This window comes from Onychostoma macrolepis, chromosome 14 (genome assembly GCF_012432095.1).
Source record: "Onychostoma macrolepis isolate SWU-2019 chromosome 14, ASM1243209v1, whole genome shotgun sequence".
Taxonomy (NCBI): Eukaryota; Metazoa; Chordata; class Actinopteri; order Cypriniformes; family Cyprinidae; genus Onychostoma; species Onychostoma macrolepis.
The window spans coordinates 22,684,064-22,709,054 of record NC_081168.1 but is presented as its reverse complement, the minus strand read 5'-3'; the positions used below and the strand labels follow the sequence as shown (position 1 = coordinate 22,709,054).

At 36.1% G+C, this 24,991-nt stretch overlaps 1 protein-coding gene across 1 annotated transcript in view; it reads left to right on the top strand.

Annotated features, from left to right (window-relative positions):
- The window catches only part of slc16a2 (solute carrier family 16 member 2), a 54,940-nt gene extending 40,489 nt beyond the window's left edge, over positions 1-14,451 (top strand). Inside the window, 5 exon segments of the mRNA XM_058797604.1 lie at positions 5,654-5,797; positions 7,589-7,646; positions 7,649-7,816; positions 9,775-10,014; positions 11,503-14,451. Of these exon segments, the coding sequence (XP_058653587.1) occupies positions 5,654-5,797; positions 7,589-7,646; positions 7,649-7,816; positions 9,775-9,995 (591 nt within the window). The 3' untranslated portion in view covers positions 9,996-10,014; positions 11,503-14,451.
- Positions 14,452-24,991: the final 10,540 nt, after the last annotated feature.

The following is a 24,991-nucleotide window of genomic DNA, read 5'->3' as shown; positions in this document are numbered from 1 at the left end:
AAACTGAAATAAATTAAAGCTAAATAGAAGCATTAAAAACGGCAAATGCACATAAGATTACTAAAACCTAAACTAAAATTAAAGCTAATTTGAAATATTAATAAATACTATCATAGTATATAAATAATACTCTATAGAATAAGCCTGTTGTTTAGAAATAAACATTCTACCTCACATCTTATTTTGTGTTTGTGCCATATTGGTTTATACAGTGACTAACTGATTCTTTCGGATTTAGCACATAATTTATGAAACATGAAACTTGCAGCTTTGCTTCTTCTTGGAAGCAATTTGCTTTTCTAAATACCAAATACCAAGTGCAGTCAATAAATCCTAAAAAAGTTAGTCAGGGTTTTGACATTTGCTGTTTCATGGAGGCCGTTGTTTATAAGCCGACAACCATTTTATGAAGACAAAGTGAACAAAACGCCTCCAATTTACAGTCAGTCAAACCAGTGTGCATTTAAAGTTAAGAAAACAGAGGAGGCTATAGGAGGGATGCTCCCGTCATGCATAAATAATGTTTTAGGGTTCGGCAAACTGAAATATTTACTGCACTCTGCATGACAGAAAGTCTATGTGATGAGTCCACGCATGTTGATGATGAATTATTAACTCCGCGTGTGTCATCTCAGGTCAGACTCTTGGGATTTCTGTCCTTGTTTCACCTTTCCTTCTCTCGTTCTCAGTTGTCATAGTGATGGACATACTTTTACTTGGATACCTGAATTACTCAGCTGTAATGGTGCTTCTCTCCATTTTTTTTTTACCGCTGAACTGCATAAATGGAGTTTGGGTCACAGTGATAAACAAGCCGTACAATGTGATGATATAAGAGGATGCACTGTTTGCTGAAAGATAATCTTGACACAGATGGTTCCATCACGTGTGCTTTCCTTTCCCTGTAAAACACAGAAATTCAAAACCTTTAATTGTTCAGTGTGTGTATAATTGCTTCAGTGCGGTTAATGGAGATGTGCTCAAATTAGCAGCGTTCAAAAGTTTGGAGTCAGTCTTTTTTTTTTTTTTTAAAGATACTTTAAAAACATTGATAATGATCAGAAATGTTACTTGAGCAGCAAATCAGCAAATTAAAATGATTTCATGTGACACGGAAGACTGAAGTAATGATGCTGAAAATTCAGTTTTGCATCACAGGAATCAATTACATTTTTTAAAATATATTCACATAGAAAACAGCTATTATAAATTGTAATATTTCATAATATTACTGTTTTTACTTTATTTTCATTAAATAAATGCATCCTTGGTGAGCATAAGAGATCTATCCAATCCCTTTTTTAACAATATACAGTGGGGCAAAAAAGTATTTAGTCAGCCACCAATTGTGCAAGTTCTCCCACTTAAAAAGATGAGAGAGGCCTGTAATTTTCATCATAGGTATACCTCAACTATGAGAGACAAAATGAGAAAAAAAAAAAATATCCAGAAAATCACATTGTAGGATTTTTAAAGAATTTATTTGCAAATTATGGTGGAAAATAAGTATTTGGTCAATAACAAAATTTCATCTCAATACTTTGTTATATACCCTTTGTTGGCAATGACAGAGGTCAAACGTTTTCTGTAAGTCTTCACAAGGTTTCCACACACTGTTGCTGGTATTTTGGCTCTTTCCTCCATGCAGATCTCCTCTAGAGCAGTAATGTTTTGGGGCTGTCGCTTCGCAACACGGACTTTCAACTCCCTCCAAAGATTTTTGATGGGGTTGAGATCTGGAGACTGGCTAGGCCACTCCAGGACCTTGAAATGCTTCTTACGAAGCCACTCCTTCGTTGCCGGGCGGTGTGTTTGGGATCATTGTCATGCTTAAAGACCCAGCCACGTTTCATCTTCAATGCCCTTGCTGATGGAAGGAGGTTTTTACTCAAAATCTCACGATACATGGCCCCATTCATTCTTTCGTTTACACGGATCAGTCGTCCTGGTCCCTTTGCAGAAAAACAGCCCCAAAGCATGATGTTTCCACCCCCATGCTTCACAGTAGGTATGGTGTTCTTTGGATGCAACTCAGCATTCTTTCTCCTCCAAACACGACAAGTTGAGTTTTTACCAAAAAGTTCTATTTTGGTTTCATCTGACCATATGACATTTTCCCAATCCTCTACTGGATCATCCAGATGCTCTCTAGCAAACTTCAGACGGGCCGGACATGTACTGGCTTAAGCAGGGGACACGCCTGGCACTGCAGGATTTGAGTCCCTGGCGGCGCAGTGTGTTACTGATGGTAGCCTTTGTTACTTTGGTCCCAGCTCTCTGCAGGTCATTCACTAGGTCCCCCCGTGTGGTTCTGGGATTTTTGCTCACAGTTCTTGTGATCATTTTGACCCCACGGGGTGAGATCTTGCGTGGAGCCCCAGATCGAGGGAGATTATCAGTGGTCTTGTATGTCTTCCATTTTCTAATAATTGCTCCCACAGTTGATTTCTTCACACCAAGCTGCTTACCTATTGCAGATTCGGTCTTCCCAGCCTGGTGCAGGTCTACAATTTTGTTTCTGGTGTCCTTTGACAGCTCTTTGGTCTTGGCCATGGTGGAGTTTGGAGTTGGACTGTTTGAGGTTGTGGACAGGTGTCTTTTATACTGATAATGAGTTCAAACAGATGCCATTAATACAGGTAACGAGTGGAGGACAGAGGAGCCTCTTAAAGAAGAAGTTACAGGTCTGTGAGAGCCAGAAATCTTGCTTGTTTGTAGGTGACCAAATACTTATTTTACCGAGGAATTTACCAATTCATTCTTTAAAAATCCTACAATGCGATTTTCTGGATTTTTTTTCTCATTTTGTCTCTCATAGTTGAGGTATAGCTATGATGAAAATTACAGGCCTCTCTCATCTTTTTAAGTGGGAGAACTTAAACAATTGGTGGCTGACTAAATACTTTTTTGCCCCACTGTAAATGTATTTTATGTCATTTCTAAACAACTTAATGTGTCCTTGCTGAAGAAAAGTATTAATTTCTTAAAAAAAAAAAAAAAATCATACTGACCCCAAATTTTGAATGGTAGTATATTTTGAAAATGACTTTTCATAAATTATAAATAAAGAATATTGGAGTATGTTTTTACAATAATACTATTTCAGTCATAAATATTTCGTTTTTAATTCAATGTAATACTTGCCATTTCTTTGTAATCATTTGTAAAATTTTAAAGCAATTTCAGAGTGAAACATTTTTCCATTATACATTAAGTGTGTGTGTGTGTGTGTGTGCGTGTTTAGGAAAAGTGTGTTTGTGTGTGCATTTGTTGCAATTGTGTTTTGTTGATATATGTCAAATCATTGGTATGTGTTTGAAGCAAGTGTTTATTTAGTTAGGTGTGAGTTAGCCAACATGTGTGTGTTTGGGATGTGTGTGTGTGTATTTTGTGGGCGGTGGTATAAAGTTGATGAGAGAGACCTTTCCCCCCTCGCCTCAGTCTCACTCTTCCACCTACAGTCGTGTTTTTTCAGGCTTCGCACCAGAAGTAAACACTTAGTCCCGGCTTTTGTTGTGCATATGTGTGTGTATGTACGCGTTTGGCTCTCGTTTCTCGTGGTGAAATAGGAAAGCCCTTCCTTCACATTAAACCTAAATGTGAAATCTCAGGGCTTTTGATGTGCCCCTAAGGTTTTCTCATTCAAGCGGTTTTCAAAAGACATACAATCCACAGGCCTGTGATCTCTAGGGTCAGGAAATGCTTCTAAAGGATTTTTTTTATTTTTAACCCCATGTCCTCCTCTTCCCTTCTTAGAAACAAGGGCGTCTATGAGCGGAAATATTCAACTTATAGCTGCTTTTCCTCTGTTCCCACCACAAAGCGCCATTAATGCTTTCATTGAAAAGGCTGAAGAAAAAGGTCTTTGATGAAGACCAGAGGCTGACTATGGCTGTACAAAGCCAACCGTTTAGTCCAGTGATGAATTTAGCCACAGGAATCACACTTAAATAGCACTTCGATGTCAACAAGAGGCCAATGTTTTTGTATTTATACAAGAGAGTACTGAGTGGAGCTAGAAAAGGACAATTTGTCAAGATTAACTTTGATATAAATGTTCTTTGTGGTCAGTAAGATTTTTTAATGTTTTTGAAAGAAGTCTCTTTTGCACGTGCCCCTTCAGATTTTTGAGCCAAGTGGATTTTGAATGCAGCTTCCAAAAGACAAAAAATAGCAGATTAATATTTTCTATATTTAATACAATCACACTGGCGTGATTAGAATGTTCAGTGCGTCAGATCATCAGCTGCTGAATTCAAATCTGTGTTCGCTGGCTGGCGCTGAGCCAGATACAGATGCGTTTTTACAGCACTGCGTATTATAACCAATCACACGATGCTGTTGAGCTTATGAATGCAATAACCAATCAGAGGCGTTCAGATGAGTCATCGCTAAAATGCCGGTGTTTTCTTCACTCGCTCGCTGACTGAATACCTCTTTCTGGCGAATTCTCTCGTCAGAAACAACAAAGTGCAAATGTGTGTACGAATTTGTTAGATATTAATTTCATAGTGTAAACAGCTTCAGTGATTTTAATGGGAGTTTTTGAGAGTGCTTGAACTAGACTGTCAGTGTTCTTTGCTCTCTTTCTGTACAATGAAAGTGTTATGATTAGTAACCTAATTACTTACAGTGTTTTAATTCACATTAACTTTCAATGTTAAAAACACATTAAATATAAAGTAAATCGTATTAAAAATATGTTATGGCACGACACCCATATTGGTTAATTAAGTAAACAGACAAGTTTTTTATGCATAGTTAATAGATTACATTATACAAGAATGGATGAAACACATTTGTCCATGTTTCACTCCATCTTGAGTCATGCTTACAGAAAGCGCTCAAGAAACAGTATCTCTTCTGCGGCTCGATACGCTTTGAACTTGCTTTTTTTAGTCTCGAGCAAGAGACTGTACAACATACACGTTACATGATTTGACTGATTTTTACGTAGAGAGGGTGACAGCGCACCGCATTAAAAGAAATGATCATTCATGTTGTCATAACCGCTGGCCAAATTAAAAAAAAAAAAAACTAAAATTAAAACACCTTTGAGAGAAATGGGGCCCCCTGGTGTTTCAGGGGCCCTACACAGCTTGCGTATTCTGCGTATAGGGAGGATCGGCTCTGATGATGCCCCTGGGTGGATGGATAGAGGCGCATGGCTTGATGGATGGGTGGTTGGGTGTGTGGATGGATGGATGGATGGATGAATGGAAGGATGAACAAATGATGGATAATAACTGGAGCATTTTTATCATACTGACCCCAAACCTTTGAACAGTACTGTGGATGGCTGGATGGGTGGATGGATAGATAGAGCTGCAAGGCTTGATGAATGGATGGCTTGATGAATGGGTGGGTGGATGGATGGACGGATGAATGGAAGGATGAACAAATGATGGATAATAACTGGGGCATTTTTTCATACTGACCCCAAACCTTTGAACAGTATTGTGGATGGCTGGATGATTGGATTGATAGACTGATGGATCATTTCTGGGGCATTTTTGTCATACTGATCCCAAAACTTTGATCTGCATTGTGTATGGATGGATGGATGGATGGATGGGTGGATGAATTGACTGATGGATAGGTAGTTGTGTATGTGTATGTTAATCATCTGATGGTTTTCCTGTTTCTATGGCAGATGAACTTTGTGAAGGAGCAGTTTGGAGACACTCAGAGGGAATGGGTGCTGCTCGTGTGTATTGGAGCGTCGTCTGGAGTTGGTCGACTGCTGTTTGGGAAGATCGGAGATCTCATACCTGGAGTAAAGAAAATCTACATGCAGGTACGGAAACCCAACATGAGCTACTTACTGCATGTCAGTGAATCATAATTCCATAACTGGAGAAGTTTCATGCTGTGTCACTATAAACTGGTATGAAACACTTAATTTCTAGCGATTTTCGTTGATTTGATTGCACAGATACTATTTAAACTAAACTGAGCTAGACAATGACATCTCTGAATTCAATAATGAAATGCCTTTAACTGAAAATTGAGTGTTTAATCTTGTACATTACTGACACTCTATCCTCCAATTTGATACTGTTAAGTGCTTTGACACAATCTGTATTGTTAAAAGCTCTATATAAATAAAGGTGACTTGACTTGACTTGAAACAATGACAGGACACTCCTGCTGTGGTGAAGTGTCTCGCTTAAGGTCACACTGTGGTTAAATAAACTTTGAATTAGTTTTTTTTTCTTTAGTTCTAGATTGACTTAAATTGATTTTTTTTTTAAAGTGATGCCAATATATAATACCTGTTTCCTGAAAGACGGCATGCTGTTTCATTCATTGCAATGCCGTTTCATTATCCTTTGCAGTTTGGTTGCCAGGAAACCAGTTGAACATCTGCATAAGTACCTTTTCCATTAAAGACAATATTTGCTTCTAGGAATTGATTTTCAATGGCATTTTAATGTTTTATGAGGGTGAGTTTTTTATGAAAAAATTACTTCCACAACATCCAACAATAACAATAAAAATGGTTTGCCTGACTTGTTTAAAATGTGACATAAATGTCAACTTTGCAATTGTGCTTTCAAGAGCTTTGTAGGGGAAATTACAGTAAAGACCCTCGGACCAGGTGTGTTGAATGAAGACCAGAAGTCAAGAGATTCTATCAAAAATGAAGAAAATTTACTGAAGATAGTTTGCAGTTTCATCAGCAGAAGTCAGCTTCAAGACTCGCAATCGAGTTCGTAGGCCGCTCTGCTTACATTACAGAAAAAACAGTAATTATACGATGCTAATTGCATCAATACATCAGTCAGCCAAATTCTGATTGGTTCTAAAACCTAGATAAACTTAGACAGTTTCCACATATGGACGTAAACGCTTCAAGCATATCTCCATCTGATTGGGCAGACGTCAGCGATCAGGGATCATACAAGATAGGTATCTTCCGGATACCTATTTTTGGTCAGGATGGCGGCAGCTGACAGAGACAGTCTTCTAACACAGAGAGAGAGAGAGAGAGAGCTACCAGCACACATACATATACACACAGAGCACTTATCAGAACTTCAAGGCCGCGTAGCCCTAGCTACAATTTTATCAGTATGGTTCATTACACACACACACACACACACACTATGAAGTCTTAGAGAGTAGAAGTGCAGCATAAAGCAGGATTCTTTAAGCGCACATAAGGTTACACATTTCACTCTTGCCATAACTTGATTAATAGTCAAACAAGAAATAATGTAATAATATAATTAATATCAATATGAAGGATATGACAGCTCGGCATCCACTCTTTCAGCTTGTTCAACATAGTTTAATTTTCCTACGTGAACTGCATATTTCTTTCAAAATTGATAATTTCTGGGGCCAAAATTCAAATTCAATTATAATATATAATAATTTTACCAAAAATGTAACAATAATAATTTGACAAAAAATATATATAATTCTGATTCTGTTACCAGTACCATTCAGTTTTTTGTAAATAATTTTCCGAGCATCAGGAAATGGATTGCCATCATGGTTGTAAGTCTGAGATATCAAACTTTGTATGTAGCGCAGCATCAGTCCATGTGCTTAGACGATCTCTGTGTGTCTGTATGTGTAGGTGGCCTCGTTCATATTACTGGGTCTGATGTCCATGATGATACCTCAGTGTGCCGTGTTCGAGGTCTGGTGGTGGTTTTCGTATTGATGGGTCTTTGTGACGGCTGTTTCATCACTATCATGGCCCCCATCGCCTTTGAGTTAGTAGGGCCCATGCAGGCATCTCAAGCTATCGGCTACCTCCTCGGCCTCATGGCCATACCAATGACAGCGGGACCCCCAATCGCAGGTGAGAAGCTTAAAAAAAGAACTTAATCTTTGCATCAAAACATTTAACATTTGCTTGCTTGGAATGACTAATTTTTAATTTGGGAACTTTGAACTTTTCCATTAAATTTAATTTTAACTTGTAAAAGTTATTATATTTAATAAGAAAAACTTTATTTTATAAGGACGGTGCATATACAGTATGTACAGTATATATAAAACATATGTTATGCTTATGTAAGCTTATGCATGTAAACTGTCACATACAACTTGAAAAGCAAATCTTGCATTTTTTGAATATTTTGATTTTAAAATATAAAACTAAACAAAAATGCACGCACACAAGTAAACAACTTGTAAAGCAATGCTTTTAAAAACACTTTCTTTTAATTAAATTAAACACACACACACACACACACATGCACGCACATACACACACACACACACACACACACACACACACACACACAATACTTGTAGATAAATATGTTGAAAACATAATTTAATCAGCCAGCATGCTGATCTTGGCCGTATTCCCCAGATAAGTCTCACACACATACAACAGACTTAGTGTTTTTCCAGTTTCTGGTACAGTGGACAGGAATGAGATTTATTTCGGAGGGTAAATTCCAAGGTCTCCCTGTGAGCACATTTAGTTTGGACTGTTGACTTAAATGCTCTTGTTCAGTGACAGTCTCCATATGTTTCTAGTTCCGCAGCCTCATTTTGAAGAATTAGACCCACCAGAACATCTGCTCCATCTGTACTCCAATAAATGAACCTTATACATTCAGGTCTCAAGGTTCATTTACAGAATACTGCTGTTACCTGTCTGAACTCTGGATCGGTTTCAGGAACGCAGAGTCTTCATTCGAGAACGTGATGCATCATTTGTAGGAACTATTTTCAAAGCATTGCCTTCACAGTGGGGGCATTACAACTAGGTTTGGATTGGCTGTCGCATACTGTTATTTCACATACTTGGAACCACGATCTGACTTCTAAAGGTTTATTTAAGTTTCAAGTGATCTTATATCTTCTGTATAGGAGGCTGGGGAGCATCTTACCACAGTCTTCAAAGTCTAAATAGCTCATAGTTGTTTTGCTTCAGATGTGTTCCAGACTGCAAGCCTCATTGAGATTCCTAGAGAAGGATTTTGAAATCGAGAGCATTTGAAGATTAATGTGGCCATCCTAGCGGGGAGTCTCCATTGAATTGGATTAGTTCCATTCTTTAGTCTTTTTATTTAAAGTCAACATGAAGTCAAAACAGACTCCATTTACTTTCATCCAGGTCATGTGAACAATGAGTGTATGTTATTCAATAGTAAATCTCTCGGGTTTTTTTGTTGTTGTTTTTTTTAGTTTATTGTTTTTTTTTTTTTTTCATTTTCACACATACACACACGCGTTTATTTCTGTGAATTGTGGGGACTTTCCATAGACTTCTATTACTTTTATACTGACCAAACAATATTTTCTATCCCCTAAGCCAGTGGTTTTCAAACCTGTCCTGGAGAACCCCCTGCCCTGCACATTTTGTATTTTGTATGTAATCAGACACACCCAATTTAGTCCTTGCAGTCTCTACTTATGAGCTGATGAGTGGAATCAGGTGTGTTAGATGAGGGAGACATACAAAATGTGCAGGGCAGGGGGCTCTCCAGGACAGGTTTGAAAACCCCTGCCCTAACCCTAAACTTTTAATATTTTTTCCCCCTCGTGGGGACCACAGGCCAGGCCCTACAATGTCAAAACTTTCAGGTTTATGCCACAATGTACACACACACGCATCATGTAACAAGATTAAGAAATCAAGGCACATATGAGGCAAAAAAGCTGAACTTCAGTGCCTGCACTTTTCCCTCATTGAATATTCGTTTTCACTTGGAAATACATCATGCTACAGAAATGAACTGCATTTTTAATGCTGTTTCATCTCTCAGATGTTCTTTTTCTATGTCTTGTCTTCTTTCTCAGGACTTCTTCGCGACTATTTTGGAAACTACCACGTGGCATTTTATCTGGCTGGTGTTCCTCCGATAGTGGGGGGCATTGTGATGTTTTTTGTACCTCTGGTGCACCAGCGCATGCAAAGACGACGAAAAGAGGCCAACGACCCCAGCATGGACAAGATGTTGAAGAACTGCTCTAATGGAGACATGCTACCCGGATACACAGACATGGAGACACATATATGAAGCCCACAGCCACACAAAGGTAGTTTATATTGCATCATTACATATAGTATTTTATATTATAGTCTAGTAGTAGTTTGTTTGTTTTACATTTAAGTTTAATTTTAAACTTATTTCTGGGTTTTGAATCCCAGATTTTTAATGCAGTCTCAAACTTTTGGGCTCCAGTGTATAGAATTTTTTTTTTTTTTAATTAATTCATGCTTAGAAATTGTTATGGTTTGTAATTTTTGCTTTTTGACAAATATATAGTCAAAAAGTATAGTATATAGAGTGCCACCTACTAATATCGGCGCCCTTGATAAATATGAGCAAAGATGGCTGCGAAAATGAATCTGCATTGTTTATCCTTTTAATCTTTAATTCCAAAAATGTATAAAATTCTAACCTTTCATTGAAGTAAAACTATTGAAAGTGAGTGGAAACTCCTGTGTTGGCCACAATTATTGGCACCCCTAGAAATTCTTATGTATATTCATTCATATTTACATTTTATAGCACACCAGGGTGAATGAAATTGTCCAGCCATGACTTCCTGTTCCACAGGAATATAAATATGAGGAACACAAAGTCCAAATTCCCTTAATCATTTATCACAAGGAGTAAAACCAAAAATATATAGTTCTGATGTGCAGAACAAGATTGTTGAGCTTCAAAAAATAGAAAGTGGCTGTAAGAAAAGCGTTAAAGCATTGAAAATCCCCATTTCCACCATCAGGGCAATAATTAAGAGGTTCCAATTAACTAAAGATGTTACAAATTTGCCTGGAAGAGGACATGTGTCTATGTCATCCTAATGCACGGTGAGGAGGAGAGTTTGAGTGCCCAAAGACTCTCCAAGGATCACAGCTGGAGAATTGCAGAGATGAATTGAATCTTGGGGTCATAAAGCCTAAAAAAACATATCAAACAGCCCCTACATCACCACATGTTGTTCAAAGGGGTTTCAAGAAAAAAACTAAAAACTCCTGGCTCATCCAAAAACAAACTCCCAGCATATTCAGACTACTTCAAATGGCAGTGCTTCTATGGTCAGATGAAACTAAAAAAAAGTGCTTTCTGGCAGCAAACCCACCAGATGGGTTTGGTGCAAACAGGGATAAAACGTACCCCGTGCCCATGGTTAAATATATTGCTGGATGTTGGTAATAAATGTTGCAGATTTATTTTGACAGCTGCCTTTGCTCGTATTTACCAAGGGTGCCAATATTATTATACAGAATATACACATATATATTCAGTGCAATCTCTTCTCTGTGTAGGCCCCAGTATATAGACAAAAAATGCAAAATACAGTTTCATGCATGCTTTTAAATTTTTATGGCTTGAGCTCTTCTCTTTTCTCTAGCAAAAAAGAAAATTTTGGACCCTGACTGTGGACATCTAGGATTACATTTCTGTCATCTAGTATAGATAAAGGGTCACTCAAGCTTAATATTTGATGTGTGACATGAAAAACTGGCAAACCAGCTGAGTACGTGACGTCTGTTGTTTCTCTGTCTTTCTGCAGGGATTCACCAGCACTGCTTGTGGCGTGTGTACGTGAGTGTGTGTCAAGATGGTGTGTGATGTATTTCCTCTTTGCTTGGCTCTAATCAAACTCGAGGTCTCAAGGCTTTGCCCCCGGCTCTTTTGCTGTTCTGGAGAGGAGACGTGATCATCCATCAAGAGCCCAAACCCTCCTCCAGTGGCCCGCGCTGCCGTTTCCACCGGCTCCCAAGCGACTGAACAACTTCCGCATGCAGATTTGGGTGAAATCACCTCCTGCTCGCGTTTCTCACGAGAATCTGAACTGAGAGCTCAGGTAGTGCGGGAGCCGTCAGTTAAATTAGGACATCAAACATTTTAGCACCTTTATTAAGGAAACTTTAATTTGATGTGAGAGAGTAGCATTTCCAGCACAAAGAAAAATGCTGTTTTCATTGAGCTTGATAGTTTATTGTCTAGATTATGCAAATCAGATTTGTAAGCTTTAGATGTTTTCATAATACGATTTTTTTTAAAAATCCTCCATAGTCTTGCTTGGAATTGATTTCGGAAACTTTTATGAGACAAATCCGTCTTTCTTCGTGCACTTTCTGCTACCGACTTTGATAACCTCAGCTGTGATTTTCTTATCATAACGCACTGCAGCCGTGCATCGCTTATGAATTATGTAGAAATGAAAACTAAACGAGGAATCATTTTTATGAATTAAAAAAAAAAAAAAAAAAGCTAATCCTCTGTCATTAATAATATTCGCTAAATTTAGTTCAGTAATCAGCTATGCAGTAAGGAGTTCACAAACTGTGCCATGACCATTGAAACAGATGAAAAACTAAAGGATCAATATTTATAAAGGGGGTGAATCTCGTGAAAAATGCCAAAGGAAAATAAATAGAAATTATATTTTGCATGAATATATATGTTTTTGCTTTTTAGTTTTATGACAATATGCACATTTCCACCAAATTTATATAATGCGAAAACAATCTTGTTCATCATCACAATACAGTAATTAAAGAAATCAAATCCAGACACATAAATCAGTATAAAATACCATAATGTAAAAAAAAAATTAAAAAAAATCAAAGCTGTAAATTAAACTTTATTGGAGATTATTGGAGACGTTTTTACAAGAAAATATTATTTCAGTCTTAATTTCACAATTAATTAATTGTGTTACTCATTGCAAAGAATTATTTGTGAAATTTACTAGTGATTTCTGATTGAAAATTGTTTTAAAGTAAATCCTACATCTTTTATTTCAGTCCACCATTTATGCAAAATATAATTTCTTATTTTTGGCGTAAAATGTGACCTAGATATTTCTTGACAATTTTCCTGAGATCCACTCAAGGACAAAATCACTACATCATCTATATTTTGTCTTTTTTTCCACATTTGACTCCCATTTATTGTATTTTTTTAAGAAAATTATATTTTGGTTATGTGTGTTGTGTCTCGTTTGTTATATTAAAAACAAATCTGGCATTTTGAATCGAGCTGAATGCACTTACGAAGACAATCAAAGCACGATCTGAACTGAATGATCTGTGATTCTGTTTAAGAATGGAAAGAACTGATTGCTGTAAGCAAAACAACATAGTAGTGTTACACAAAGTGGGCCATGTTTATGAGTATTAATCAATTACTATGTGACATCTGAAGCTGTGTTTATTCTTTTTGATAATGTGTGTTTTTGTATCGGTCGATTATATTAACATGTCTCACATATTTAGTGAGAGCAGCTTTTCCTGAGTCTCTTCCAAAAACTAGTGAGCTGAAACAATTCAGCCAAGAGAAATATTGATGATACATTAAAAATAGCTCGGTTTGATTAAAAATAGACTATTTTAACCTACATTGGTGTGTACATGCTTATTAGAGTGACTTAGCAACATGCTGACATCTGACTATTGAAATCAATTACTATTAGCCTATGTAGAGCGTTTGTGAGGTTAGGATGCTAATTAATGCTGTAGACATCAAGGCAGCTCACTAGTATTTGGAAAAGTGCTTTAGTTTCTCTCTGCACTTTCATCTGTCTATTTGTCAACTTTTTCCCAGAAGCCCTTTAACCACCAGTTTCTGTCGTGTTGTCATGGAGACATGTCCGTATGAACTAATTAACGTTGTTTCTGGTACATTTTCCTCAGAACTCATTAGATGCCCTGTTTAAAAAACAAAAGATGGTCACGATCTTAACCAAACTGCCTCAACCAACCCCGTCCTGCAGGTTTAACCAGGAGACGGCGCTTTTACACTAAAGCAACTAGACCACAAGACACCTCTTCAGATTCTACTGTGTGATGAAGTTATGTGGTGACTAAAGATGCTTGTTTCAGAATAATCGATGTCTTTTTTGGAAAAAGACGAAATCTTGCATACCTCAGACGCCTGTTTTATGGTTTCATACTGATAAATATTAGACCCTGGTGCAGTTAGTCGTATCGATTTGCCTCCTACAGTGGTTTGTGCAGATTCATGGACTGCCGTGCGAATCTTTGAGCCTCAAAGCCATGGTTCTTGTCGTTTATGTCTCTCTACCTGATCTGATCTGATCTGATCTGATCATCACATATAGCAGGCCCTGCAAATCAGTCCTCATCCAAATGATCATCCTTCCTTAGAGTTTTGGTCGTGCCATTTCTGACTGAGAGTGATGTGTTTTATATGCGTGAGGGACAAAGAATGAGAGAGACGGACACATTCAGACTTTTAGAAACTCAGGGAGTTTTCATCACCCGTCTGCATATTATTGCACGCTTGATTCATAAATCTGTTATATAACACATTTTATTGATAAAGGCATTGGAGTCTGATTAGGTGAATTGGGTGAATCTCAAGAGAAAACACACACACACACACACATATATATATATATATATATATATATGCATTGTGATATGTTCAACAACATTAAAATCTGCATAAAGGCCGTACTACAAGTAATATGTACAACTAATGACTTTTCACATTACATTACTGAGATGTTTTTTTTTTTTTGCATAACAGTAATAATAATAGTGCAGGAAAATGCTTAATTTATGAAAATGTCAGTAAAATTCACACTCATTTCAGATGTTCTTGTCATAGACTCCTGCAGTCTGACTCACGCCGCTCGTGTCTTCCACTAATAATTTTGTATGGTTTCTGCCAAATTTGTATGTACGGACTGTGGTTTGTCTGTCTGTCTCTCTCTCTCTCGTCTTTTATTCTGGTTTTGCTTTTCATGATTAAAAGTCAGTGCAAAATTCACCCTATTTACTTTTTGAATATGTAAGTTGACTTTGCATTTTACACTTTTGGCTTTAGGGGTAACTCGTTTTTATTTTTTAACCTTGCCCAACCACTCAGCTTCGTTCTGATATGTAAATCTACTTATAATTCAATCAATTACTGCTCAACATGTTTTTTACTTTTGAAATATATTTTTTTTCTATCCTGTTTCACTCACCGATCTCACTCTCAACTATTTCACAATGGTTGTTTTCCTACTAAAATAATGATTGAACTTTTTCTTACCTCACATCACTGCCTTTTTGTCCCGTCCACTTGCTGCATTTTTATTTCAAAATGCAGTTCAATTTAAAGGCCAGATAATACACTTTATTTATCTGTTTGTGTTCCTGCATATTGCAGAGGGAATTTAATCTAGGGGACGCAATAAACTTTATTTTTCTGTAAATGTTGAACTGGTGCGTAAACATATAGCTTTCGGATCAATACTTCAGGCCGCTCTCTGCCCTTTCTGATGTACCATGTGCCTGCACACAAAATACTCTAAACTACATTTCCACCAGGCTTCTCAATTATATCGTTTACAGTTGTCAACACAACAAAAACTGTACTTATGATTAAGTACATTTCTCATATATATGCATACACACAGAATTGACCTCTAGGGGTCGGTGGAAGGGTCAAGCACTTTGACCTGTTTTGTCTGGAGAGTGTCCGTCCCACCTGGTGCTTACATGTACTATAGTGACACATGCTGTAAAGCCTGATAACAGGCGATAGGGCTTCAATTAACAGTCATTTCTCATTCTAAACTACCATAACAGGTCAGTAAAGTCAGTCATGAAAGCGTCTCTTTGTGTTTTTCTCTATCTTATTCAACTGTTCTCACTTTACACAACTGTAGCACTTGTTTTCTGAACCTCAATCTTCATCCACCTCCTCATCATCGTCATGAAATATTAGCGATTTTAAAGGATTATTGAAGCTGAGCTGCTAGAAATGTGTAATTTTGTGTTTATGTGAAAAGTATTTTTTGATCCTGTAATAAATGTCATTTTTTGTTTTCTATTCAACCAACAATAAACATATTACACACCAATTGTTACTCCAAATTGTCTTTTTTGTCAATATTTGCTCTCAATTTGATGACGACTGATGATTGTTAATGTTAAATTGAATTTTGTTATAAACCAGGCCCCTCAGTGCAAACAAAACGGATGAAAAAGTCTGTTTTTGTCCTAAATGTCAAGAGAAGTGAATTATGACTTGTTAGTTCTGTTTATTTTGTACAGTCCTTTCTGCTCTAAGAGCTGGTGGGTAAACTAACGTACACGTCAGAGCTGTTCAAAGTGTGTTGAAGGGCATGTATTTGTTCTTACAATGCTGCAGTGTCAGCTAAACTTAGTGGAAAGACATGGAAACCTTCCATGTACTTACAGTACTTGTAGAAGGACTTGTGTATTATTCATATAGTTCTATTCTTGAACAGGTTTTACCACTTTTTTATCTTATAATCTAGTTACATAACTGTACACGTCACCTAAACATGTGCTTCATGAGGCCTACCTGCAAACTCCGGACCGGCTAAAAAAGGGGAAACTAAAATGATTATTGGAATCAGCAGTTAACCCTTTCATGCACAAATTATTAAATCACAAAGTAATATTTTTTTTTTACATGTTTGTTTTTACTTTTAAACAAGTGAAAAATCATGCCAATAACTTTTTTGTCAATATTATATTTTGAGGGAGTTACATATGTTACTGTAGTAGACACCATGCATCAAAGGGTTAAAACAGGACAATTCTGATATTAAAATAGGCAGCGGTTATTTGCACTAAGTGTAAACAGCATATTTTCTTAGCGATAGATACTATTTACACTAAGTGCAAATAGCAATGGATTCTATTTACACTAAGTGAAAATAGCAGTATTTTTTAGATATGCTATTTACTAAGTGCAAATAGCTATAGATTCTATTTACTCTGTTAAAATAGCAAGATTTTCTGCTATTTATAGGCTACTACTTATTGCAAATAGTGGCAATTATCTGCACCTCAGTATTGTAGTACATAATAAAACAGTACGCAATAATAAACTATTGAGAGTAAATTATAGTTTTAATTCAAATTAGGCAATTAGCCTAAATGGATGCCACCTTATTGGGACAATAAAGCCCTCCCTACACCATACCCTAACCCTACCCGATACTTTATATTTCAACTTTTTGATTATTTCCTTCATATAATTGAAAATGAAAATTCCTTTTCGATGCGATATGAAAAGGGAGAAAAAAGTTCGGCAAAAGGCGGGTCGAACTCGGGTCTATTGCGTCAAAAAGCAAGCAAGCGCCTTACCATCAACGCCACCGAAACTGATGTTGAACAAGTGTCTTTTTGCGGTGTTGACTATCCCAAACACACTTTGGTGGGCGGAATTTGCCAACAAGGCGGGCTATTTGCACTTAGTGTAAATAGACACTCCGATTAAAATATAGCCTAACAATGTTATTTACCTTTCAAATAATAAAAGTTTTGACCAAAAAAAGTTTTCATTCACATTTCATTTCACTTCACATTTCAGCCTAATAAATGAATAAAGGTCTTTGCACACTGAGTCTGAAATTTTTGTCCGAAATGTTTGCACGTTAAAAAATAAATACGGCTTCACAGGTTGTGTCACCTTTACACACTGCCTCCGAAACTTAAATTCAGATTGGGTTACATTTTTTGTGTTTGTCGCATCAGTAGCAGACATTTTGACTCAGCCTGCAAGGTTTCTGTTGTGACGATGATGAATACGAAAATAAGCATACGAGAATTTCTGACTCAGTGTGCAAAGACTTTGTGTTTTATATAAATAACTGGGCTAAACAAAAATGTCAAACTGGATGAACGAAAATGCAGATTCCATCTCTGACAGCAGGTGGCGCTTATGAAAACGCAGTAATACATAACCCAGAAGAAGATATGGCTGGAATTAGCCCTTATTACAGCTAATAAGGGACGACGGAATGGAGTTCATGGGCTTAGTGTTTATAAAATGGTAAGTGATGGCTGACATTAAGTCATTTTGAAACAAACATACAAACTATTTATTTATTTAGTGCAGTAATACTGCCAAGCAACACACATAGTGGCACAGTAAAACTGATGGCATGAGGTCAGGTGTATGTTTCTAGAGTACAAACAACAATTCATAATCAAGAACAAGAACTATCTGTTTTGTAATGTTAATTTATGATTAACATGATCTTAGGGATCGACACTACAGATATAGAATATATGTGACCCTGGACCACAAAACCGGTCTTAAACACGGATATATTTGTAGCAATAGCCAAAAATACATTGTATGGGTCAAAATGATTGATTTTAGTTTTATGCCAAAAATCATTAGGACGTTAAGTAAAGATCATGTTCCATGAAGATATTTTGTAAATTTCCTACTGTAAATATATCAAAATTTTTTGATTAGTAATATGCATTGCTAAGAACTTTATTTGGACAACTTTAAAGGTGATTTTCACAATATTCAGATTCCATATTTTCAAATAGTTGTATCTCGGGCCAAATATTGTCCATAACAAACCATACATCAATGGAAAGCTTAATTATTCAGCTTTCAGATGATGTATAAATCTCAATTAGGAAAAATTGACCCTTATGACTGGGTCATACTGTGACCAGACAATGACATACTGCCATTCTGAGATTAATAAATTAATAAATAAGCTTTCCGTTGATGAATGGTTTGTTAGGATAGGACAATATTTAGCTGAGATATGACTATTTGAAAATCTGGAATTTAAGGTTTAGGGTTAGGAAGTTGTCTAAATTAAGTTCTTAGCAATGCATATTACTAATCAAAAATATATTTGATATACTGATATATTTACGGTAGGAAATTTACAAAATATTCATGGAACATGATCTTTATTTTATATCCTAATGATTTTTGACATAAAAGAAAAATCTATAATTTTGACCTATACAGTGTATTGTTGGCTATTGCTACAAATATACCCCAGCGACTTATGACTGGTTTTGTGGTCCAGGTTCACAAATAAGCATAAAATTAGTTTGAAATGAAATAAGATTAAAATGAAATGAAGTTACACAGTTACAAGTTTATCTTCAGTAGGTGAGGGCCGGAGGCGCGGAGGTGTAATGACACCACTGAACCTCCAGAGGGCGCTCACTGTCTGCAAATTCAAAATCGCTCACCGAGTGAGTTTCGTTTTAGCCCCTTTTTACACGACGTCGGAACTGAATGTTTCCTAAATAATACAAGTTTTCCCTCGGGCCGGTAAGCAACCACCTGAACCTTACACGCCCAACCACACAATACCGTATCAATCATAAAAGTTAATAACAAAGCCGTATAATGAATAAGACTGGATTTGGGGCAGTGTTTCAATTTAAATTCGATTGTATAAGTTATATTCCAGAATGATGAAACCCATCCAGCAGTCACACTCATGGAAACTCCCCCTGCTTGTGTTTCGCAGTTTATGTTTTTATGTGTTGCGTGCTGACAGAGTAAAATGATGTAACGTTAAAGAATTCATTCCTAACACTCAGTATTGTGATGTATATATGCCGCAGAGTGGATTTCCACATGAAGAGCAAACCGCATTACCTCTGACTCCACAATGAAATTCACTATTACAGCTCTCTGTGTCATTAACTTTTTCTAAGTTCTTCCTCTTCTTTTGTAAACTTGATATTTTCATATCTCCTTAAGTAAGAAAACAGAACTTTTTCAATGTTTCAAAATACATTTCCATGTAACGTTATATGTATATCTTACCATGGAAAGTGAGTACCACTTTAATTTTTTTTTTTTTACAGTTTGTCACTTAAGTGTTAATTAACACTAATCTGATTTTTAATTTAAATATAATTCAATACACTAGGGATGGGCGATACCATATCGTCGATATCGATACCGATACCTCTAAACTAAACTGATCTTTTAAATTATTAAAAGAATATAATCAGTAATTATACTCACTTAATATTAGATTTTAAAGGCATGATTTGTTTTTGTTTTTTTACATTTCATAGGCCTTTTTTGATTACACTGTCAGAAATAAAATATACTAAAATGGTATTTTAGCCGTTTACTGGGCCAGTATAATCTCAAAGGTGCACCTATACCCCTAAAAAGGAGCATAGCCTATTAGTCTACCATACAAGTATACATACTGCAGTTTTACTACAAATACTATGGTAAACTGTGGTTACTGTAATAAAACCATGGTTAATTTTTGTAAAAGGTTGCCAGGCTGTTGTACCCCTAAAGGTGAAACTTTAGCATATTTTTTTCTATCAGATTTATTAACAGCAATTACAGAACATAACACAATCTATTTGAACTTTCAACAACCAGTTTAAATAAATGTACTTGCACAAACCAGCCTATTTAAAATAAATATTACATGTACACAAAAGTTTGGGGTTATTAAGATTTTGTAATATTTTTTAAATAAGTCTCATGCTCACCAGGGCTGCACTTATTTGAAAAAAACAAGCAAACAAACAAAAAACAAAACAAAGAAACAAAGAAACAAAAAAACAGTAAAAACAGCAACATTGTGAAATATAATTAAAAATAACTACTTTCTATTTTAATAAATATATTTTAAAATATAGTTTAAAATGCATCTGTGATCAAAGCTGAATTTTCAGCGTCATTACTCCAGTCTTCAGTGTCACATGATCCTTCGGAAATTATGAGAATATTGAGATTATTGCTGCTTCATATTTGTGTGGAAACCGTGATGCATTTTTCAGAAGTAATTTTATATATATAACGATGATATGTAGTAATGTAATAATGTGGCAATGGTTTCTTAAGATATCCTTATGCTTCTGATGCCTTTGGGAAACGCTGCTCTATTTGAACACACTGTGACTGAGCCATGCGTCAGCAGCGAACGCTGTCTGTGATCGATTGGTTCCGTCTTTCAGCATTTGCGTGTGTTCCGATGAGCAGGAGAAATAGCTCTATCCAACACAATTATTCGCTAATATAGTCTATTTTTCCACTTAGAAGCTTATTTTATGCACCAAGTTTCTTTAAAAATCAAATTTGTGGTTAAAAAAAATGCACTTTAGAATCGATATTTTTATATGAGGATCGATCCTTTCGATACAACATCAGTATCGAAAAAGTATCGATACTTTAGGATCGATCCGCCCATCCCTACTAATGTAATGTCGATCCACACACACACACACACACACCAAACGGAAATTCCAAAAGACAGTCTCAATTCATTACAGAAGCACAAGAGATCAATTTACATGCCAGTAAGGTTTACGATATTATTTCCAGATCTGCTTCATGAGGCTAGCAAATTCCTTGTAAATATTAAGCAAATGCAACCTGATCATGTGGACATATTTGGCAATGTGTGGCCTGCATCCCTCTTATTTTTGTTTTTGTTTAAACTTAAAGGGACAGTTCACCCAAAAATGAAAATTCTGTCATCATTTACTCACCCTCAAGTAGTTTCAAACCTGTATGAATGTCTTTGTTCTGCTGAACACAAAGGAAGATATTTTGAAGAAAGTTTGTAACCAGGCTGTTTTGGGGCACCATTGACTTCCATAGTAGGAAAACAAAGACACTATGGAAGTCAATGGTCACCCAGAACTTCAAAATATCTTCCTTTGTGTTCAGCAGAACAAAGACATTCATACAGGTTTGGAACTACGTGAGGGTGAGTAAATGATGACAGAATTTTTTTTTTTTTTGGGTGAACTGTCCCTTTAAGAACGGGCAGCCGTTTGTAACTTAAATTAGCGAGGCTTTCCTCCATAAAACATGAAGGAAAATTTACAGCTCATTTAGTCAAACTTTCAAATAAAGATTATTTATAGTGCAGCATAACGATTTGAAATGATTGCAGTCTCTTAAAGTTGAAATCCCCTTAAACCTGAAGTGCCTCCCATCTCACTAGGAAAAAAATAGCATTAGCAGGTAACAGATGACAGGATTGCAGTTGTAAAGAGATGAAGTGTGTAAGACATCAAATCACAGTCTGCCTTTTTAAATGTGTTACTCAGAGCGTCTGTGCCCCCGGATTCATCCGATTTAGTCACTGAAACAGCACCAAAACCCATTTTTATATGCCTATGTTGGAGTATGTCTGTAGGAAAAATAGTAACAGCGTTATCCATTACTGAGGGCAGTTTTACTCACAGTTAAATAATTGAGTCATGTTTCTTCTGTTCCAGCGATGCTGGTGAGGCATGAAGAATGACATGCTGAGTCACGCTGTCAGAATGAGCTCAGCATGTACTGCCTTGGCTACAGGATCAATGAGTAAAGCAGATGCTGCCATCTCCGCAGAAAAAGTAGGCTTAAAGGGATAGTTCACCTAAAGATGAAATTTCCAAACCCGTAAGACCTTCATTCATCTTCAGAACACAAATTCAGATATTTTTGATGAAATCCGAGAGATTTCTGACCCTGCATAGACATCAATGCAACTATCACATTCAAGGCCCAGAAAGGTGGATCACGGAAAGGCCCGCCCGGGCCTGGTACTTTTGAGGTCTGGTACAAATGACATACAAAAATACATAGGCTGCAGGCTCATATGGATTACTCATTAAAAGACCGCGATCTCGATTCAAACACACTCAATCTTATTGCTATGTCGATGAGACCATGTCTATTAAACCATTGAAATCACAATCACATCGAAATATTTAAACCTGCTTTCTCTGATCCAGAGAGAGCAGCGCTCATCATAAACTTTATGTTTGAAACAGCTTGACAAACAATCTACACAGTAGGCTACATTTCTGTGTTGCAAACATTAAATGATAATGAAAGTATTGGGATAAAAGTTTATAGTCCGGATATAGACTCTGATGTTGCGGCAGCCGCGTTCAAAATGAGAAACTGACCTTTGGATCTGATGTTACGCTTCAAATGATTGTAATGGGCGGTGCTAGCGAGGGGCTAGCAGATGCTCCAGCACCCCTAAAAAGACCATAGTTTAAGAAAGATTAAATAATACAAAAACATTTGTCTACTTACACTATGTGACGTGATTTCAGTCACACATTTCGTAATGTCACAGCATTTTATTTAAAAAATGGATCGCTTCCTTGTGCCAAGTAGGCTAGGCCAGCCCTCGACTATGGATTTGTCTAGTAAACTAGTCGAACGTTTATATTACATAGATTAATATACTAAACCATCTTTTAATGAGCATTTGGGCGTATTATAGCCTACATTCCGCGCTCAAGCGTGCGCATAAAGCTTGCTGCAAAGCACTGGCAAAAGTAATAATTATGAATGCATCGGGGAAAAGAAGACATTTTAATAATTTATTACTTAACTAGTGCTTTCTCAGTTAGTGTTGGCTGCAAACGCCGGTGTACCGACAAAACATGTATACCTATCAGATTGTGCTACCAATAATACATTTGCATTGTTTTAAGGGTAGGCTATGTTTAGGGTAAGGGTAGGTGTGGACGGGTAGGTTTAGGGTAGGGGTAGGTATGGACATTAAAAAAAGCCTCAAACCACATGAATAAGATGCTGGTAGCACAATCTGATAGGTAGCATTTTTCGCTATCGATTTGTTTGACTCTCTGCTGACTGACTCTCCATCTCCACAGTAGGCTAATGGATGTGCACATTTTCATACGGACTACATAATTAGAGAAGATTTATTTTTGATTTGAATTAGTTCGTAGTAGACATTTCAAGCTTTCTATAGATTTGTTTAGTTTAATGTCTGTGAGCCGGTTCATTGTTGCGAGGCGCTCCATCCACAGAGACTGCATCAGACGACAGAAAGCACATCCAAAAATGAATAAGTATTTTAAATTCTTTCCGCAGGAAAAAAAAGATTGTGCGGGCGCCCCCATGTCATAAATTAAGCGCGATAATAGGCCTACTACACTCCTCATAAATACTTGAAATGCACCTACAGCGATTTTATTATTAATATAATAATAATAATAATAACAACCTGTTTTGGTCATATTTACTTTTGCCCAGTTCCCCCTGTCATTGATAGCATCCTCTGAGCACCTGCGTTTAAAATTCTCTGTCGCCGCCCCGATTATAAATGTGACGTTATGCCAGAAGGTAGCGAACGGTGACTGTTAAAATGTATCTAATGTCTAATTCATTCAATCAAGAGATTCGTTCAAAAACGAAACAAGTTCATATATTTCAAATAATTTTTACATATTTTTATTTTAATAGGCTCATTTATAACATTTTACACTCATTTAAATAAAACATTTTGTAAGAAACCTAAGTGAATTAGCCTATATATTATTTTGTATTTGTCTAATGTTTTGCTTCAGAATCTTAGGAGAACTGTGATCTCTTTTCTAAAAATCAATTATCCAGAGTCTTAATAAATAGGCTAATATCTGGAATCTAATACTAACTGTTTCTAATATTAAAATGTAGAGGATGTAAAATGTACAATCTTACACACTTTATTTAGTACAATAACAAGGATTTGGTACATTTATAATGCATTATAATGCAACTTCTAATCCATTGTGCCAGTGTGCGAAGTCAACTATACTCATTTATATTATACTATATTTTATTTATTAATTTATTATTATAAAAGAAAAACACATCCAATCAACAAGAATAATTGTATGCAATAATAAGAGACTATAATATAATATAATATAATATAATATAATATAATATAATATAATATAATATAATATAATATAATATAATATAATATAATATAATATAATATAATATAGTATAATATAAAGAAATTAGCATTTTTAAAAGGATATTTAAATGTATAGGCCTATTGAAAAGTCTAAAAAGGAAGATAAGCATTCTAAAATCAATAAATAGATACTTTAAAAAATAAATAGAGAGAACCTAGCTTTACATTTTCCTGGTATGGTTGATATGTACTTTTTTTTTTATGTCAAAAACTTCCCAAAGTTGGAGGATATAATGCAGAACATCTAACACATAAATGACACAAATAATATGCCATAATAATATGAAATAACAAAATAAATTGTAAATATACAAAATTCAGATTTCGTATTTGAACAGAACAAATGGTGACATAGCATGTACATGAATGATCCGTTAAGCATTATGCAGTAATATTTTGTAATGACCTAATGAAAGAAAAGAAAGTTAGTGAAGTTGCTTCCAGTCGTTTGTTTGTTCCTCAGCAGCAGTGTTTGTCTTTGATGAGATAACAGGTGACACAATAGGTCACCGACTTCTTTCAGAGTCAGGCCTTC